Genomic DNA, 19,657 nt, shown 5'->3' with positions numbered 1-19,657 from the left:
CTTTCACACATTTTATATGAGCCATATCCCGAGAACTTCTTTCTCTCGCTTTCGCTAGGCGGTACAGCTGCTTTTCGCCTTTAGGGCTATTTAAAGACTCGTACAAATTTTCCTGTGCTGCGGTTCTGGCTATAGCAACTGCACGCTTTGCTTTCTTCTTACATTCTATATACTCTGTCCTCTTTATTTCCTTCTCAACTTCCTGCCCAGTTTCAACACTTTGCCATTCTTTAAATGCCTGCTTCTTTTTCTTTAATACTCCCTGTACCTCCTCATTCCACCACCACGTTTCCTTATCTATCACACCTTTCCCTTTCGACTCTCCCAAGACATCTTTTGCTACTCTTCGTATATAATTTGCCATCTCGTTCCAACATTCGTTTGCATTCAATCCTTCCATTCCATTCATTTCTATCATTTTATCTATCACACGTTCTTTAAACTTTATAGCACATTCATTCTTCTCTAGCATATGCCATCTTATCTTTGCAGGGGGCAGTTCGGTTCTGATACAAAACTGGATTTTAATGTTTACATCGATTACAAGCAGCCTATGCTGTGAAGTAAGGTGTTCGCCTGGTATTATTTTACTGTCTTTGATACAGTTGATCTTCATGATATGCCTAGGAATATTTCGATATGCCCGATTTTACGATCCCGCCGACATACATACTACCTAGACTACCTAGGCCTATGTCCTGCAGTAGACGTCTTTCGGCTGATATGGCGACATACTACCTACCTAAAAAATAACTGGATACCAACTAATCTCTACTAATATTATAAATGCGAAAGTAACTGTGTTTGTCTGTTACCATTTCAGTCTTAAACAGCTGAAACGATTTAGATGACCCTTTGGTATGAAGATATGTAGTTTGGGTATTTTCAGGGTTCCGTACCTCAAAAGGAAAAAAAAAACTAAAAAAAAGTAAAACCGACTTCAAACGGGAAAAATAAAATATTATCTCGTTTTATATGCGCTAGCAAACTGATACGTTTGAAGTCGGTGCCAAGCTAAATAGTATTTTATGTTTTCCCGTTTGAAGTCAGTTTTACTTTTTTAGGGTTTCGTACCTCAAAAGGAAAAAAACGGAACCCTTATAGGATCACTCGTGCGTCTATCTGTCTGTCTGTCTGTCCGTCTGTCACAGCCTATTTTCTCCGAAACTACTGGACCAATTAAGTTGAAATTTGGTATACATATGTACGTTTGTGATCAAAAGACGGACTTGTAACGAAAACAAATGAATTTTAAACATGGGGGCCACTTTTAGGGGGTAAATAAAAAAAAATGAAGTTTTTTTAGACTATATCGTGTTATATATCAAATGAAAGAGCTCGTTGTGAGAATCTCAAATATATTTTTTTATAATTTTATGATAAATAATTTAGAAATTATTCAAGAAAATAGGCAAAAAATGACCATTCCCCCCTTTATCTCCGAAACTACTGGGCCTAAAATTTTGAAAAAAATTAAAATAAATAGATATTTACCTATAGATTACAGAGAAACCTATTAGAAATCGCAGTCAAACGTGACTCGGACTTAATTACTTAGTTTTTGATCCTACCCCTACGGGTTTTTTTAAAGACATTTCACCACGTTTCACATACAAAATACATTGTTTCAATTGTGTAATATACGGAACCCTTGGAACGCGAGTCCGACTCGCACTTGGCCGGTTTTTTTTTATTAATTTTATTTTTCCCTTTTTAGTGTTTCTTCATCTGTCTGGCCAAACTGTCACTAAACATTTTTGCACTTCGGGTAAGTTTCAAGGTCTGGATCTAAGCCATAAAGATTTGAGGAGTTGGACCTCATGAAACCCATCATCAGGACTAGACCTTAACACAAATGTTCCTTCAGAACTTACTTGTGCTTAACAAATATAACGAAGAGGACTTAAATCGCCAAAATTTAAATATGCGTTGTTAATGAGGCCCGTTCTGGTCATCATCAGTAGTTCTACTTCATCAAATGGTACTGTTTTGGATGAAAGTGCTTGGTTTGTTGATGAAAATTCTAAAATCAATCAATAATAAGGAATCAATGTATATTCCTAATGGATCCCATCATCAGAACTGGGTTTTGACAAAAACGGGACTATACACATTCAAACAAAAAAACAATTTTCCAAATCGGTTCACCAATGACGGAGTTATGAGGTAACATACATACAAAAAAAATACGGTCAAATTGATAACCTCTTCCTTTTTTGAAGTCGCTTAAAAACGGAACCCTTATAGGATCACTCGTGCATCTGTCTGTCTGCCCGTCTGTCATAGCTCATTTTCTTTAAAACTACTGGACCAATTAAGTTAAAATTTGGTACACATATGTAAATTTGTAACCCAAAGACGGACATGTAACGTAAACAAATGAATTTTCAACATGGGGCAGTTTTGGGGGGTAAATGGGAAAATTAAAAAATAAAGTTTTTCAAACTATATTGTGTTACATATCAAATAAAAGAGCTCATTTTGAGAATCTCAGATATATTTTTCTTGTAATTTTAAAATAAATAGTTTAGAAGTTATTTAAGAAAATAGCCAAAAAATTTCCATTCCCCTTTATCTCCGAAACTACTAGGTCAAAAATTTTGAAAAAAATACACAAAATAGTTATTTACCTATAGATGACAGGAAAACCTATTAGAAATGTGCAGTCAAGCGTGAGTCGGACTTAATTACTTAGTTTTTGATCCGTCCCTACGGGTTTTTAAAAACTCACGTTTCACATTAAAAAATATATTGTTAAAAATTGTGTAATGTACGGAACCCTTGAAACGCGAGTCCGACTCGCACTTGGCCGGTTTTTAGGGTTCCGTACCTCAAAAACCGTCTGTCTGTATGTATGTCTGTCTGTCAGTCTGTCTGTCTGTCTGTCCGTCTGTTACAGCCTATTTTCTCCGAAACTACTGGCCAATTAAGTTCAATTTTGGTAGACATATGTAAGCTTGTAACCCAAAGATGAACATGGCACGTAAACAAATTAATTTTAAGCACGGGAGCCATTTTTGGGGGAGTAAATGAGAAAATTAAAAAATAAAGTTTATCAAACTATATCGTGTTACATATCAAATGAAAGAGCTCATTGTGAGAATCTCAAATATATTTTTTTATAATTTTAAGGTAAATAGTTTAGAAGTTATTCAAGAAAATAGGCAAAAAATGACCATTTATCTCCCCTTTATCTCCGAAACTACTAGGTCAAATTTTTTTTAAAAAATACACAAAATAGATCTTTACCTATAGATTACTGGAAAACCTATTAAAAAAGTGCAGTCAAGCGTGAGTCGGACTTAATTACTTAGTTTTTGATCCAAACCCCTAAAAGTCTTTAAAATGGTATTTTAAAGACATTTCACATAAAAAATACATTGTTTAAATTGTGTAATGTACGGAACCCTTGGAACGCGAATCCGACTTGCACTTGGCCGGTTTTTTTATTTGATTGATTTGGTTATGGCGCGCTTTAGCGCGCGCAACAAGGTGTTTCGCTGTCTATTACTACAAATGTAATGATATTCCCACGTAATGTTTGAGAAAACTTCGAACTTCGAAAAATAACACTAGTTTAGTACTAGTTAGGTAACAATTCCAAAATTTTTATATGTAGGTACAGGTACTTAATTTTATAAGTTAACTATTTATGACATTAAATATTTATATGTATTTATTTATTTACCAAGGAGACAAAACACTGTGTGTATAAAATAAACGCATTGTACGCCTCAATTTAGCATCTAGCTCTAGCTAACTATTAATCTTAATCTGTCTATTTGACTTAGGTATTTATTTGTAAGAAACAGATAAAACACTAATTAACTAACTGAGGCTTGTAAAGTATAATGCAAAAGGGATTTTTTTTTCATCATTTACGACCTCCACTAAGCGCATGACTTACTCATACTCAAACGACAAAATATCTGCAAAAGTTGCATAAATACGAGTCTAGCGCCAACCGCGCGCCTCTGGGCTGTATCTTATTCTTTGAACCTCGTTGCGCTGCAGTCTGCAGTAAAACAAAATTCACGTACGATCGCAGTGAGCGGGGTAAGCGGGTGGTGCGACGTGCGGGTACAGTACAGAGCGCTTAGCTCCGCCCCGGCGCTCAAGGGCATTGGGCCGGCTAGCGTCTTAAGCATAGGTCGCTCGTCTCCCCGGAGCACCGCGCCGTGTGTCATTTGGACAACGAGTTTGGCTTGTTACGTAACCGCAGCGATTAGCGAGCGTTGGGTCAACGCGTGACCCGCCGCTGCCCACCGGCTGCCCTTGACATATCGGTTCACTGTAGAAAGTGCAAAGCATCAAACTCGACCACTCTAACAAACATACCACCCGCAGCTACAAATCTACTATATACCACCACACACCACTCAAAAGGTTAATCAGCTAATTAAAATTTAATGAACCATCATCGTATTTAATGCATTCTAATCCGGAACTGTATCGAAAATGTATATCCTTGTTACTGGCAAACCATTTGATAAACCATAAATGGCAAGTCAACGTAAAGTTTAGCCCGATAGCCTTGAGCGGCGGTCAGCCAAGGGCCGGTAGATAACGCGTAACGTAACCCTTTCCCCGTGTGCGTGACGCGGCAATGTCACTCCCACGCAGTCAACACAGTCCATTGTTCTCGTTGCTTTGCTGGTTAGGTATTGTATCAATTAAGTACAAAAAGGAAGTTTGTTTGCCCTAACCTTATATGGTAAGAATTTAGTAGAAAACTCATACTTTCAAATAATTTAAGTGTACAGTCAATATATACACATTCCCAAAGTTTCAAAAATATGTGTACGCTCTTACACCTTAGACAATAAAGTCGTGTTCACATATATTTTTGAGCCATTTGTCTGGATCGATATTTTTGTCTTCGACTGTACTTTATTACTGTACATTTTCAGATATAAGTACACAGGTAGATTAGTAGATATTTCAGGAATTCTTTTTTAGGAAAAAAATATTATTTTACCATCTGTAAAATAAATAAGTAGGTTACTAATGGGCGCAAATTTATTATTGTTATATAGCCCTTTGTTCTGAACATGTTTGTTTTGTGGTTGTAGTTTTGAGTGTTTATATGAAGTCTCTTAGTTCAGTATGCCTGTCGGCGAAGGCCTCCTCCAACTCCTTCCAGTATTTCCTCTCTCTTGCCACCCTTGTCCAGAGTGGTCCCACTGTACGTATAATTTCGTCTTCCCATCGTGTTAATTGAGGGCCTTGCGCTCTTGACCCATCGGTAGGGTGCCACATTAGAACTCTTTGGAGAAGAAGAGTTCTAATGGGCGCAAAAGTTTTATGTTTATTTAATGTTAATGGTTAATGGTTGCCATGAATGATGGCGCAGATGATTCGTGATTACTGTAGGCATGAGAGCGAAAGCTGCGCGCGCCGGTCGTACGGGTCGTACCGTCACGAGGCGGTGCGGGCGGCGCGGCGCGCGGCGCGCCGGCCAGCTGACGCCCGAGGCAGACTCATCGATATGAACAAATCATTGCGTAACTTGCCTAGTCATTATTAATATCAGCTATTTCTTTCTGGCAATACTAACACGGACAAGAATTTCTCCGAAACTAAGTATTATTTTGCTGATGAAGTCAAAGCTGTCACTAGGACCTGCTTCATTAACTATGTACAGTCAGCTGCAGAGAGAAGGTACCCCCCTGCATAGAAGTTTGTATGCAAAGGTGCTAAGTGAATAGTATTGCTGACTGTACCTAGCGTTGTGATCTGGTAGGTATGTAAATTTCATTATAAACATGATATTTTCTCTTTAATCCGATATAATCGTAATGTGTTCAAGTGAATCGCAAAAATTTATGGTAGGTAACTAACTAAAACTCATATTAAAAACTAACAGGCGAATTGGGATCAACATCCGTTTTGGATTTTGTTTGAATATAGGTAGTACTTATACCATCACGCTGCGCGATTGTTGAGCCATTTAGGATTCTAGGTAAATTGGTTGTTCAATACTTCCGCTATGGAATGCCCAATTTAGCTAGAACCCTAATTGGCATAACAATCACGGAGCGAGACTGTAGGTACCTACCTACGTTAAAAGCGCAACCTTAAATGAAACTTAATATTATATGTACCTCTCTAGGCGGATGTTGATGATGGCTGTTCTCATTTTAGGCCAAAGTCAAGAAGCCATTTTATTTCCGAAAAAAAGAACTCAATAATTGCAATATTTTTCTCTGAGCTGATAACGTAACTGATAAATGAGTAAAGCTTTTGACGCCGGTCTCGGAGCTTACGCCTAAAAGCGAAAGTGAAGGTCGCGCGGAGACGCGTCTCGTGAAAAAGGCGTGCGGCGGCACCGGGACAAACCACTTACCGTGGCGGCCCGTACCATCTCATCCCTACCCTGCCTGACTCGCTACTGCAGGATTTTCCCGCACATGCAGGCATAATCAACAGTTGAGCGTGAACAATTATGTGGCGAAACTGTACAAAAATAAGACATAAAATGCAACGCGTCTGGTTGTTGCAGGGAAAGGGGACGGTCTTATGCAAGAAGGACGAACAATATACCGCAGCGGTCGAATACGTAGCACAAGTTTGGATTTGGACAGAAAATTAACCACTACAAAGATAAGATCGCTTGTGTGAAAAATGTTCATTTTTATTTGATTTGTAAAATAACAGAAAACGGGTAATCAAAAAAATCGACCGCTATGATTAATTCACTTTCTATTTTATGTGTGAAGCAATTCGCATCACTTCTATTGAAAATCTGTATCACGGTGAAATTTCTCACTGATTTGTATTCGTAAACAAACACCGTCCAGAATGACACATTAGCTTCGACAAAACGCAGTGAGCCTGTTCTGTTGTAAAGCAGCGAAAGTGAAACAATTCTGGAATGCAGACGTGGTTGCTTAAATTGCCTAATTAGGAAGTGTCACGAAACAATAACAACTCGAGCAATTGTTATTCTTACGTACAATACAAACACGTAACTTACGATTGAACTCTAGATAGACCAGGTACGTGTAGTATGTAATTTGTTAAATTGAAGTGCACAATTGATGCATTGTCTTTAATGTAAGGGGTCATTTTTATAGGTGATGTTAAATACATACGTAGGCGTGTAAATATTTTTAAAGTAGTTGTTTAGGAATACTTATTTACGATACAAGTGCGGAAAGTAGGAAATTCGCAACGACTGGCGATAAATACTGACAAACAGGACCGAAGGGAGTGTTTTAAAACGACTCGAGTTACGAATTACCTAGTCGCACGTATACACGTGCGACTAGGTAATTCGAGTGCGAAGAAGGAGGAAGGAGGAGGGAGGAGGTGCGAGTTGTACGAGTACCCGTACAACGTTTTACAGTACATACCTAATATGGCCCTTAAACTTTCGACATACGCACGGAAAGTGCTCATTCCCGCACCAGTGCAGGAAAGTAGCACCAAATGTATGTAGGTACTGTAAAATATATTTAGGAACAGCACTATACATTTTAAATACCGTCCTACGTACGGGGTGAATAGGGACAATTTGGAACTTTGAGTGTTATTTAAAAGGAATATTTCCATGAGCGTCACAAATGTTAAGGTTTAAGTCTTATGTTTGAAAATCGATTAGTATCATTTTCTTAATAATTTAGTCTAAATTTCCTTAAAAAAAAATACAGGCCGATTCATACTGGATCCAGGGTACATAGGGATGAATAAGGTAACGATAGGGACAGGGTTGTAAAATATATTTTTCCCCTCACTAGCTCGTAAAGCCGTCTTTTATCCTTTAAAACAAGCGGGGAAAAACGCATTTTATCCACTAGTGGGGAAAGTAATTTGACCTTGGATGGAGCGTGTTTAAGTAGCTTGACAGATAACAAAACGTAAAACTATCATAATAATGGTTCGTTCGATTTTAATTGTTTGAGAATCTAATAAAAAATATCAGATTTAGCTTTATTTAATGATTTTAAGTCATAAACCTTAAAATTCCATAATAAACGTTTGTTTTTTAATAATTATGTTAAATATAATTCTGAACGCAAAAGTTTTCGCAGCAATTTCAAAACGCATCATTGACATTTCATACGTCAGAAATGTCAACATTGTCAACAAAAATTTTACTTAAAAACCTCACGTAAAAGTACAGAATTTACAAAGTTTTTTTTTATAATATCGTAAAAAAATGAGTGATTCCAGTTGATGAAGATGATCTAACGCCTGTGGATGTTGCACTTTCCTCGCTATAGTGAGGGGAAAAGTTTTGTGTTACACACGGGTGCAAATGTATTTTACTTCTCGTGTGTTAAAACACTCGTAACGCTCAGGTTTCTATTTTAGAACCACTCGCTTCGCTCGTGGTTCAACTATAGAATCCTTTCGCTTGCTCGTGTTTCAATTTCACACTCGCGGGTAAAATACAACTTTGCACCCTTGTATAACAAATAACTATTTCACCTCAGCAGCACGAACAAGGGTACTTTGCTGCTCAAAAAGAGTGAGCAAAATCGCATTTTGCTCACTGAGTGAGACAAAATCATTTCGACGAGTGGGGCCTAATACAAGTTCGAAATACTTGGATTCTATTCCCTCTGTCCCTTTCACGTCATTAGCAAAAAGAAAGAGACAAAAAAAGTTCAATGGTCATTCAACGATACCGTTGACGGTTTATAATAGACCCCGAAATAAGTCAGAACGCATCGTTCCAAAACACCTATGAGTATGAATTCGTAATAAATATTTAATAAAAAAAAGTTTCAAATTTCATCGAAACACTATATTTTACGTATTTTATTGTAAAATTAAAATAATAAACTTAAAAAAATACAAAGATTATAACGCAAAATAAATAATTCTATTTTTAACGATCTCTACTATAGTTGACAAATAGTAGTATCTACAGTTCGGACTCTCTTACAAAGTTTTTTTTAACAAAAAAAGTTGTCGATTGAACTGTCAAATGATATTCGTTATTTCCATATTAATTCACTGAAATTTATTTCGTTTTGTTTTTGTGTTTTATTGCGGTAATTAAACTTAATTGTTAGAATATCTTAAGAAAAGATGAGCGAAAAATTTATGAAGAAGGATTACATTTTTTCAGGTTGTATTTTTCCTCCCTAAATATGTTCTCACTGTTGAGATGAAAAGTCTTGTGTACTACATGAGATCAGTTATTTACATCTCGTGTGCATAAGCCCTCGAAGAAATATCAAACTTTGCTCTCTTGTTGTACAAATAGCTAAAGCTGACAGGTATTAAGTACTTAGTACTTACCTAGGTAGTGCTTATTGTACTAAGGTACTTTAAAATGATTAGGTTAATATTATAAGTTAAAACATGAATAAAACTGTGATTAAATAATTAAATTTCAAGTATATGTTGTAGAAAATCATAAAAATTTACAAAAATAGAAATGAGATAACTATTAATGTAATGTATATTCGGTAGGCAGGTATCTACCGACTTCGTACCTGGAGTTTACAAAAAAATACTTCAAGACGCAAATTTCAAGACGCAAGAAGCTCTAGTTTTACACTTTTTACTAACAAAACAAAGATTATCTATACTTACCATGTGATTAATAGGTTCTCAATTAAATGCCAAACCAATTTTTCACTATCAGAAGTGTTACAAACAATAATACCTTTACTTTTTAGGGTTCCGTACCCAAAGGGTAAAAACGGGACCCTATTACTAAGACTCCGCTGTCCGTCTGTCTGTCTGTCTGTCACCAGGCTGTATCTCATGAACCGTGATAGTATAGACGGTTGAAATTTTCACAGATGATGTATTTCTGTTGCCGCTATAACAACAAATACTAAAAAGTACGGAACCCTCGGTGCGCGAGTCCGACTCGCACTTGGCCGGTTTTTAAGGAGTTTTGGAGCTCATATCAACCATCCGTTGGCCGACTCAATCTTAAACTGTTAGTTTGACAATATATCACGACTTTCACGCCCTTTCAGTGTTTTTATTACCTAAAGAATATAATCTACTATTATTTTCAATCGCAGGATACAATTTGTGATAGATATTTTCTTATAAATTATCAGGTATAGTTTGTCAAAGGACTGTCTCATTTCAAACATAGACAGAGAGAATCATACTATCTTTGTCTTACACTAGTACTAGAGCCCTAAAGAAAAGGATGAATATAGTTTTTTTTGTTCTTATTTACTGCCAATTTGGTTTGACCAACTGTAAATGTCATTCCCAGTTCTGGTCCCCATACCCCCCGCCGTCCCTATCAAACGGAGTGAGTTTGACGTTATATGTGTCGTCTTGAAAAGCTACCCCTATTGCTCAATATTTTAGTTTAAAAGAAAGCGTTTTTTTAAATCATATTACAGTTGTGTTTAACATAGGTTTTATCAGTAATCAAACAATTGTAAGTAGTTAGAAAACGCCAAAAAATTGATCTGAAGGTATTCAGAAAGCCAGAAACGACGGCAAGTGGGGTCGAAGTACATTGCGGATCACACGAGCTTAACCTTAAATACGTACATAAGTATATATAGTGGAGTACCTTAAAAAGTAAGTTTGTGGTAATAGTTATTTGTTATACAAGGGTGCAAAGTTGTATTTTACCCGCGAGTGTGGAATTGAAACATGAGCAAGCGAAAGGATTCTATAGTTGAACCACGAGCGAAGCGAGTGGTTCTAAAATAGAATCCTGAGCGTAGCGAGTGTTTCAACACACGAGAAGTAAAATACATTTGCACCCGTGTGTAACACAAAACTTTTCCCCTCACTATAGCGAGGAAAGTGCAACATCCACAGGCGTTAGATCATCTTCATCACTGGAATCACTAATTTTTTTGCGATATTATAACAGAAAACACTAGAAATTCTGATTTTTATGTGAGTCGGTGAGAAGAACAGTAAAAATTTTGTTGACAATGTTGACATTTCTGTTCTGACGTATGAAATGTCAACGATGCGTTTTGAAATTGCATCGAATCAACTTGTGCGTTCAGAATTATATTTAACATCATTATAAAAAATCTAACGTTTCTTATGGAATTTTAAGGTTTATGACTTAAAATTATTAAATAAAGCTAAATTTGGTATTTTTTATTAGATTCTCAAACCATTTATTTAATGATAATTAATATCGAACGAACCATTATTATGAGCGTTTTACGTTTTGTTATCTGTAAAGCTACTTAAACACGCTCCATCCAAGGTCAAATTACTTTCCCCACTAGTGGATAAAATGCGTTTTTCCCCGCTTGTTTTAAAGGATAATAGACGGCTTTCCGAGCTAGTGAGGGGAAAAAATATTTATAGGCTGATTATAAAAATTCTTACACACACGCTCAAAGAGCGTTTATACAGGTTATAAAATACAATGAAATTTTTCGCCTTTTACCGTAACTATTGTATCTAATGTAAGTAATATGTTAGACGATAACGCTTGGGTAAACGTATGTATAAAGCCTATCTAGTTGTGTTTATCATCGTAAGCAACTTGTTAATCTCACTGAAAGGCGAAAGCATATTGTACGTTTCAGAGAACTATGTATGTTACAAATACTGAAACTTAAAAGTATAAATAGGATAACAGGCGATTAATTTTTAAAAAAATTCTTGGTATTTTTAGTGACAGGGCAAGGTAGTGTTCGAGGATTGAGGAAAACAAGACCAGCGCAGATGCCGGGAACTATTTAAAACGAAGGTCAGTCTGGGTCATAAAAAGTCGTTGTCACTTTCAATACCTACCTACGGGGTATAACGTAATGACGTCTGCAGTCACGATTTATCGACGAACTTTATAAAAACGTGTTTGCCCGAGACGCGAACAAGTGACGCCAAGGTGCGAATGCATTTAAATATTCGATTGATGAACTTGACAACATCTTTTTCTGAAATAGAAAGGTAAGTAATTAAGAGGAAATACCAGCCCCTTCCCCGATTTGAGAATTTTAGGTAAATATCTCCGTTGCGCTGACGAAGCCGAGTCGAAATTAGTGCGACAAGGACAACTGCATGCAGCTTAGGCGAAAACCCCTGCGTAAAAATCTCAGAAATCGAAGATTCGTTCTCGCTATTTTCCTCCTCCAAAACTTAACCAATCGTAATGAAATTTTGGGAACGGAATAAGGAAGAAATGATCTATGTGAGACCGTTTTGATTTTTGCGTTTATTGTTGCCATTTTTGTATGCTAGGCGTCTATTAACGGCGCATTTATGGCCGTTTTTAGCGCTGTTTGAAGTGACCTAGTTCTTATATGTAAAAACCAAAATATCAAAAAAATCTAAACGTACAGACACAGGTAATAATGTACTCATATAAAAAAAAACATCTAGGACCAAAATCCAGCGAGGAAAATGTCGAGAACGTTTGTATGGAAAAATAACTACTTACTAATGTTGCCCCCTCAGCAACTGAATACCCAGAATTTCGCTTAGCATTATCCATTCTCGGTCTCACAATAGTCATAATTGATATTGAATCAAAATAGTACCTACTATTTAGGAGGCATACGATACTTAAAGATACATAACGGAATTGTTTATTTATTACTACAAGCGCCCTACATACGGATATTTTTTTATGTTTATTGAAACAGTTTTGAACACAGTGCTTTTCCAAATTAGGCCAAGCAATAAGAAGGTATAGAGGGAAATGCTAGGAACACAATTTTTGACTTCGTAGCTTTGTTTGGACTAGTCAGGCGATGAACATATCAAAAGTCCCCGACCGTAACCCTGGTGCAGGGGGGGAGGGGGGTTTAAAGTTTCAATTTTTCGGTTTTTCTATTATATCTCGGAAACTATGCGTCTGAGCGACATGGCCACTTACACAAAATGAAAAGTGATTTAATTTGTTACAAGTTTTATTAGGTCAAGTTTTTTGATATCTTGTATAATTTTTGAGACATCCGTTCTTGAAGGTTTATTTAGGGCTCTCATTTTTATCTTGATTATCTATATCAGTGAAGCTGCTAGGCCGGGTCTGGTTACGTTTTCGTATAAATCGGGAGTGCTTAATTCATTTATGGTATCAACATTGACACCTTTCCGAAGTAAAAACATATAAACTAAACAAATAACTTGTTTTTAACTCCTCTTCACGCTTAAACCGCTGAACTGATTTAGTCGAAATTTGGTAAATAGATGTTTTAAGTCCCAAGACAGGATATAATATAGTTTTTATCTCAAAAATCATACTTTGAAGGTGTGAAATTTGGTGTGAGGGGAATTCAGCTTCTTTGCCGAAGTTGAATTACTGAGGTTAATACCTACTGTTTAAATTGTAAAATTTATTCAATAAATGTCAATATACAAAAAAAACAATTCCATAACAACTTAAGACTAAACTTAAGCCTAGTCAAAAAGTCCCCCCCGAGTTGTCCCTGGCGCAAAGGTGCCCATCACACTAGCCGCGTTACCACGTTGAATTGCGATGGACAACCTTTGCACCAGGTACGAACCCGCGCGGGGGGTTTAAATTTAGGTTTGAAGTCATGTTTGGTATCATTTTCAACTAAATCAAACATGTAGACCATCTCAATGTGTATGAAATAGCAACCTATGTCAAATGTAATATAAATAAATTTACAAAATACAATAGCCTGCGTCATCAGGAAAAAAATAGTTATAAGTCATCCAGAACCACCTTTGTGTCTAAAAGCATAATTGGTATGATGCCCCGAATATTTAATAACTTACCATTAAGCATCCTAAAACTAGAAAACATTAAAGAATTTAAAACTGCATTGTATACCTTTTTAGCCTCTAAGGCATATTATACTATTCAAGAATATCTCAATGATATACATTTGTAATAGAGTAGGTATAAGTAATTTGAGCATGCAATACACATGACATTTTAAATATTTGCATTTCTTTGTGAAAAAACATGTATAGTATAGTAGTTTTGATATCGCAAGTTAAAAATATTTGTAACCGTTTGAAAGATGTATATAATATAATATAATATGATGCATGGTCATTATAAGCAATGTATTAGGGATAGCTTTAAGCCACAGTAATTAGGTTAGATTTAAGTATTGCATTGCCCTACAGGGTTTCATAGCTGAACCAATAAAATGTACCAACTTGTATACCTATGACAGCAATAAACACACTGATTACTCGTGATTACTCGTGATTACTCAAATATTATTTAAATAGGTTCAGCGGTTATTGATTCCCCATACAAATTTCCACCCCACTTTTCACACCCTTAAAAGATGATTTTGGTTATAAAAACTATCCTATGTACTGTCCCGGGACTCAAACCATCTCTATACCAAATTTCAACGAAATCGGTTCAGCGGTTTAAACGTGAAGAGGAGTTTAAAAAAAGCCTTTTTTTTAAATTTTGTGCCGATCCCTCATTGATTTATACAGCCACGAGAGACGTTTCTCGCATACAGACGCTGCATACATCATCTGTCAAGATGTTAAAAGCCTCATGACCAGAACCATTCCTTGTAATAGTAAATATAAAGTGTCTTATGCAGTATAATGAATGTTGATATCAGAGATCCAGACGTGCCTCATTTAGTTCCTACCTATACATATTTATTTCCACAAAATATAAACAATTAAAACATTGGCATGTAACGAGTGTTATTTGGAATATTTTTTTGGCAAAAATGACATTTTTGGTACAAGCTTTTTTCGCTGACTGTACTTTTTTTCCACAGGCAACTAATACTCATCGAGACAATTCTAAAAAACCCAAACACGATTAGGTTGCGTTGTTTTATCACAGAGTTCCTATGACCACCTCCTGTCTTCGTCATCAGATCAGCTCGATGGTACCATAATATTGCATTGTCACCCGACTTACATGCGTATGCAAATTTTCAGCTTCATCGGAAACCGGGAAGATGGTTAAATTAGTTACCTTAGATTCCATTACATAGTTACATACAGGTCGACCTAATAAAAGCGTGTTCAAAAGGGTAATACCCACCAAAAGTATCCAAATAGATAGGATAGGTTATCAAAATAATTTTTTGACATTATCCAATAAAAGACACTCAGAAACATAATGTTGATCAGGGATTTGCGTAGATATCGTAAAATAATTTCAATATTTTCAATCCATTAGTTTAAAGAAATTAATAATTTGGTACAGCCCTACAATCTTTAAAAAATATGCCGTTCAAATTTAAAGCTACTACCTTTAACGGGTTAGGCTTAGAGTAATGTTAACAGTTTATTATTCTGTTTTAATTTTATCTATTTTTTTTGTTTTGTTTTTGATAATTTTATGAATTTTAGTTATTGTAAAAGTAAATAAAATGGCAGTATGATTATAAAAATACTCCTAACAAAAATTTACAAAATCGCGCTTTATAATTATATTTTTTAGAGTATGTGGTGTGGTAAGTAATTAACATTTACTTTGTCTTATAAATCTATGTCGAAAATGTGACGAAAAGCATTATTTTCGTGTTCGTGCGTACAATGTGCCAACGTTGTAACACGGGCCACATTATTATTAACTAATGAGGGCTATCGTTTTTTTGCTCACCAGTTGGCGCCTCTGTTGATGGTGGTCCAAAAGACTAAAGAACAGCTGTCAGTCATTGAAGTGACAAGTGACATTTGACATTTCGAACTATGGAAAAGACCACCATCTACACTAGCGCCCCTAGCGGCGAATTCATACGCATTAGCCCTCATTATTGTAAACTCAAGTCATATAAACCCTCCATTTCGGTGTGAAGTTTTTATTTAGAATCTGCCTAAATAGAAAAAAAATTTTTTGTCTCATCGCCTTGATTACACAATGTATTGTTAATTTCTAATTTCAGTGTTCGGGGTACACTACATAATTCCGAAAAATTTTATTCCGAATTTTAGAATGTCGAATTTTATCATTCAGATTTTTAAATGCTCGACCCATCAAAATTCGACAGTCGGAATTTAATTCCGAATGATGAAAATTACGAAGATTTATATTTCAAAAAGCCCAAAAAGCCGAATTTTGTAAATTCCGAACCACTAAATTCCGATTTAACAATTCCGATGGTGACAAACACCGAATTTAACAATTACGATTTTTGAAATCACGAATTCCGAATTGCCATTATTCCGAAATTTTAAATTCCGACAGTGACAAACGCCGAATTTAACATTTACGATTTTCAAAATCACGAATTCTGAATTGCCCTTATATTCCTATTTTAAATATCCCAATTTTTTAATTTCCGAATAACGATATTCCGCATATATTGTTAAAGTTCGTTTTCTTGAGGGTCGCAGTTCTAACCTAACCCACTTTTCTGGCAACAGTTCGTGTTCTTGGGGGCCGCAGTTCTAACCTAACCTAACCCACTTCTGGCAACAGTTCGGGTTCGCAGGGTCGCAGTTCTGCCGAATTTAACATGATGCGGCACGACAGGCACTTGTAATAATTACTAAAACGTCAGTATTCATTTGAATATTACGAATTTTATTTTTCCGACCTTACAAAAGACCGAATTTCTGAATAACGAATTATTTTATTTCTGATCGGACAATGATTTTTCGGAATTTAAGAATTCGGAAAAGTGTATAATCGGAACTTTAAGCTTTCGGTCAAATGACAATCGGATTTTAAGTTTTCGGAAATAGCACACGTGATTTTATTCCATCGTGTTATTAAAAATCGTAATTTAGATATTTCGGACTTGTAAAAAAATCGGGATTATGAAAATCGTGGTTATAAAAATCGGAAAAACGTATTTCGGAATATTTGGGTGTTCCCTATTATGTCATATAAAGAATGATTGTATCATCATCACGACCATATATACATATATATACGTCCCACTGCATGTGGCAACAGGTAGCCACGTTAAAACAATGCGGATTGGGGACTTCACACACACCAATTAATGTATGTTATAAATATTGAATTTCTTATTTGAAAACACTCAAAAGCGAATTTAACTAACAATAAAACCTAGATGGATCGACGACGTTTCGGCCTTGTTGGCCTCTGGTTTGAAAATTAAATCGAATCATTACTTTACAATTTAATATCCACCGCGAAAACTCGGGCACAGTAGTTATTTTAAAAACGTATCCTAGTTTGAATGAATTGTCGTTTTCATACGCCCCTTTATTGTAAATTTCATCGAAATCGCTAAAGCCGTTTTTAAGAAATTACCATGTAAATGTATCTGAAAAAAATAAGATGCCGCTACTGTTAGTATAAACAATTCTTCAAAATCCCGCTCATTGCATGTGCATATCAATCACTAGCATGTGGTTGAATTTTTATCACTTTCCTACGCAGCCTTATTACATGACTGTAAACGTTGAGATGCAAACATATATATCTGTCATTGTGTTACAACGATACCGCACGTCATGCACCTCATCGTTAACACCTCGTGTTGCAAGCACTGGCTTGGCATATTTAACAATGGGATCCGTTAGTTAGATTGTCCAGACCGTAGATGTTTTATCAACTCTTGTGTCATAACAGCAATGTGAATACCGCAGACACACCCTCTTGCGAAATAGTACAAGTTTACCACTTGCTTGCAGCTGTAATATCATATCAATAAACAAGTTACATTTACATTGCGAGGGAAACTGCCGGCGGAGCTTCTTGGTGCTAACAATAACAGAAAGTTTCATGGTGGTTAACTTTGAACCGCACCCATTTGCGGTGTTTTCCTCTTTTCTTATCGTTTCTATAGTTTGTGGAACCAAAAAGGAATTTACTGAAGATTTAAATACCACAATTTTTTTTAAGTATTATTTATTTGTGTGGTCAGAAAATACAAATAAAGAGCTTTAGTCAAACAACAATAAAGAATATGTAAGGTAAGGTGGGGTAAGACTATCACCGGGATAAGACTAAATATCACTTGTATCTATTTGTCTCGCCCCGAGAAAAATAAACTATGTTAGTCTTACCCCATCTTACCTTAGATGTTACGAGTTTAATTGTAAAAAAAAGGTAAAATATTTATAAACTATCTACTACTTCAAACTAGACTACAAAATTAGGAATTTGTTTGTTATGAGATTGTGATATATGTAAATAGTGAACTCAGATTAAAAGTGGAATTTAAGCTGATATTGGTTAAGGGCGAAAATGGAGGGCGGCGGCGGTAGGCGGCGGAGGGCGGCGGAGGGCGTCGAGGGCAGCGAGGTGTTACGTTGCAGACAATGTACCTACTCACTAAGTCGTGCATATTAAAAGCAAATGTTTCGCAGCCTTCATTGAGAAACTCGTGCCCTCATTCGTGATGCCAGCCAGCTGCCGTTGAGCAATGGAAACTTGATTTTTCCTTGCAAGAAATTAGATCATATTTTCACGGTATCAAATGTGATGCGACATCTCTATCCCAGAAACGGTTGTGCAACCGGAGCCGCGACATGTTATGTTACCGCACGATCTAAGCAAACATCCGATGAAAGTGACATCGCACTGACAGGTCTTTTATGCTAAGTGCTTGCCGGGTTTTTGATGATGCATTAAATTAGATAAGCCTACTTTTAGAAAGTGATCGCGTTAATTATCCTTGTTAAACACCTCGGCGCAGTATTACTATTGCGATATCGTCGGTTATCTAAATTTACCTACTTTGAAGATTTTTATTGACAGGGTTGAAGTAGGTACTTATGTATATGACTTACAGCGTAATCCTGATGATCATGTTGACGGCGTTGCGTTGCGTGGTGTAGCGGGTTATGGGGCGCGCGCCTGCCCGGCTCGGTCGGGCTGGGGCTGCAACAGAAACTCTCATCAGCACACGCACCTTTCCCAAACACTGTTGCGACAGTATGCGAGAGACAGTCAGAGCTCAAAGAGGAAGCTACATCGCACATTTAAATGCAACATTAATGTCAGAGAGCGTTTAAATGCCAATAGCGGCGACCTTTCGGGTGTTGCGCAAGCGAGGATCGCCGGTCGTGTGAGAAAGGCAGTGTGTGGGGGACGCACCAGAGGGGAGAGTGACACCGCTTGCGACGCGCTGCCGATCCGATCGGCGACTAACTTCGCGACCGCGCGCGCCGCTCATACTTATAGCCGCGCGCCCACTCGTGCCGTCGCCGCCCGGACTATTCCCGAATGCACTCCCGTCAGTCCCGTCGGCGCCGACAGCCTGCAAGTGCTACATACTATAGTACGTTCTTCAGCATGCGGGATGGCCAAAACCGACACCCTGAAAACGCGGCAGTTAGCATATATACATCAGCGTCAAAACTTCAACTCTAATAAAAGCATCTAATCACGCCTATGAGAGAATCATATTTAGAGGAGAACTTAGCATCTAATCATGCCTATAAGAAAATCATATTTAGAGAATCTTCACTTGACTGCTTACTTATTCTACCAGTGGTCCATAAGTCTTTCAATAAACAGCAACACGTTTCACAAATCGCGTACCTACCTATATAGGTACTATTTAGAAATAATATATGTTAATAGGTACCTACCTAATACCTATATAATAAAAATAACATCATACATAGCATTTTTAGGATTTTTTTTAAGAAAAATAGTGCAGCTCAATACTACTATCTGTCGCTGGTATTTAGAACGAGGTTGACAGTGTGATTAGAATAAAATTTTATGCATATCAAAAGAATAAAGTGAACACGAAATAGTTCGATACCTAGTCGATATTTCGTACTAAACACGCGTACATCGAAAACGCTTTGTAATGTTAGAATTTGTGTATTAAATTTATATTTAAAAATGTTTAACCTC

General features: G+C 36.6%; 1 protein-coding gene across 2 annotated transcripts in view; it reads right to left on the bottom strand.

Annotated features, from left to right (window-relative positions):
* The window catches only part of LOC134754185 (mucin-5AC-like), a 72,474-nt gene extending 53,476 nt beyond the window's left edge, over positions 1-18,998 (bottom strand). Inside the window, exons 1-2 of one of the 2 annotated variants that reach the window (XM_063690319.1) lie at positions 18,887-18,998; positions 18,580-18,670 (exon numbers count right to left, since the gene is read on the bottom strand). In XM_063690319.1, coding sequence (XP_063546389.1) covers positions 18,580-18,670; positions 18,887-18,965 — 170 coding nt within the window. In that variant the 5' untranslated portion in view covers positions 18,966-18,998. Of the gene's footprint in view, positions 1-18,579; positions 18,671-18,821 lie in introns of both variants that reach the window. The other variant, XM_063690320.1, reaches the window with a different exon arrangement.
* Positions 18,999-19,657: the final 659 nt, after the last annotated feature.

The sequence above is a fragment of the Cydia strobilella genome, chromosome Z (assembly GCF_947568885.1).
Source record: "Cydia strobilella chromosome Z, ilCydStro3.1, whole genome shotgun sequence".
NCBI lineage: Eukaryota > Metazoa > Arthropoda > Insecta > Lepidoptera > Tortricidae > Cydia > Cydia strobilella.
Note: the sequence above shows the minus strand (reverse complement) of the source record. Positions and strands in the feature narration are given on the sequence as shown.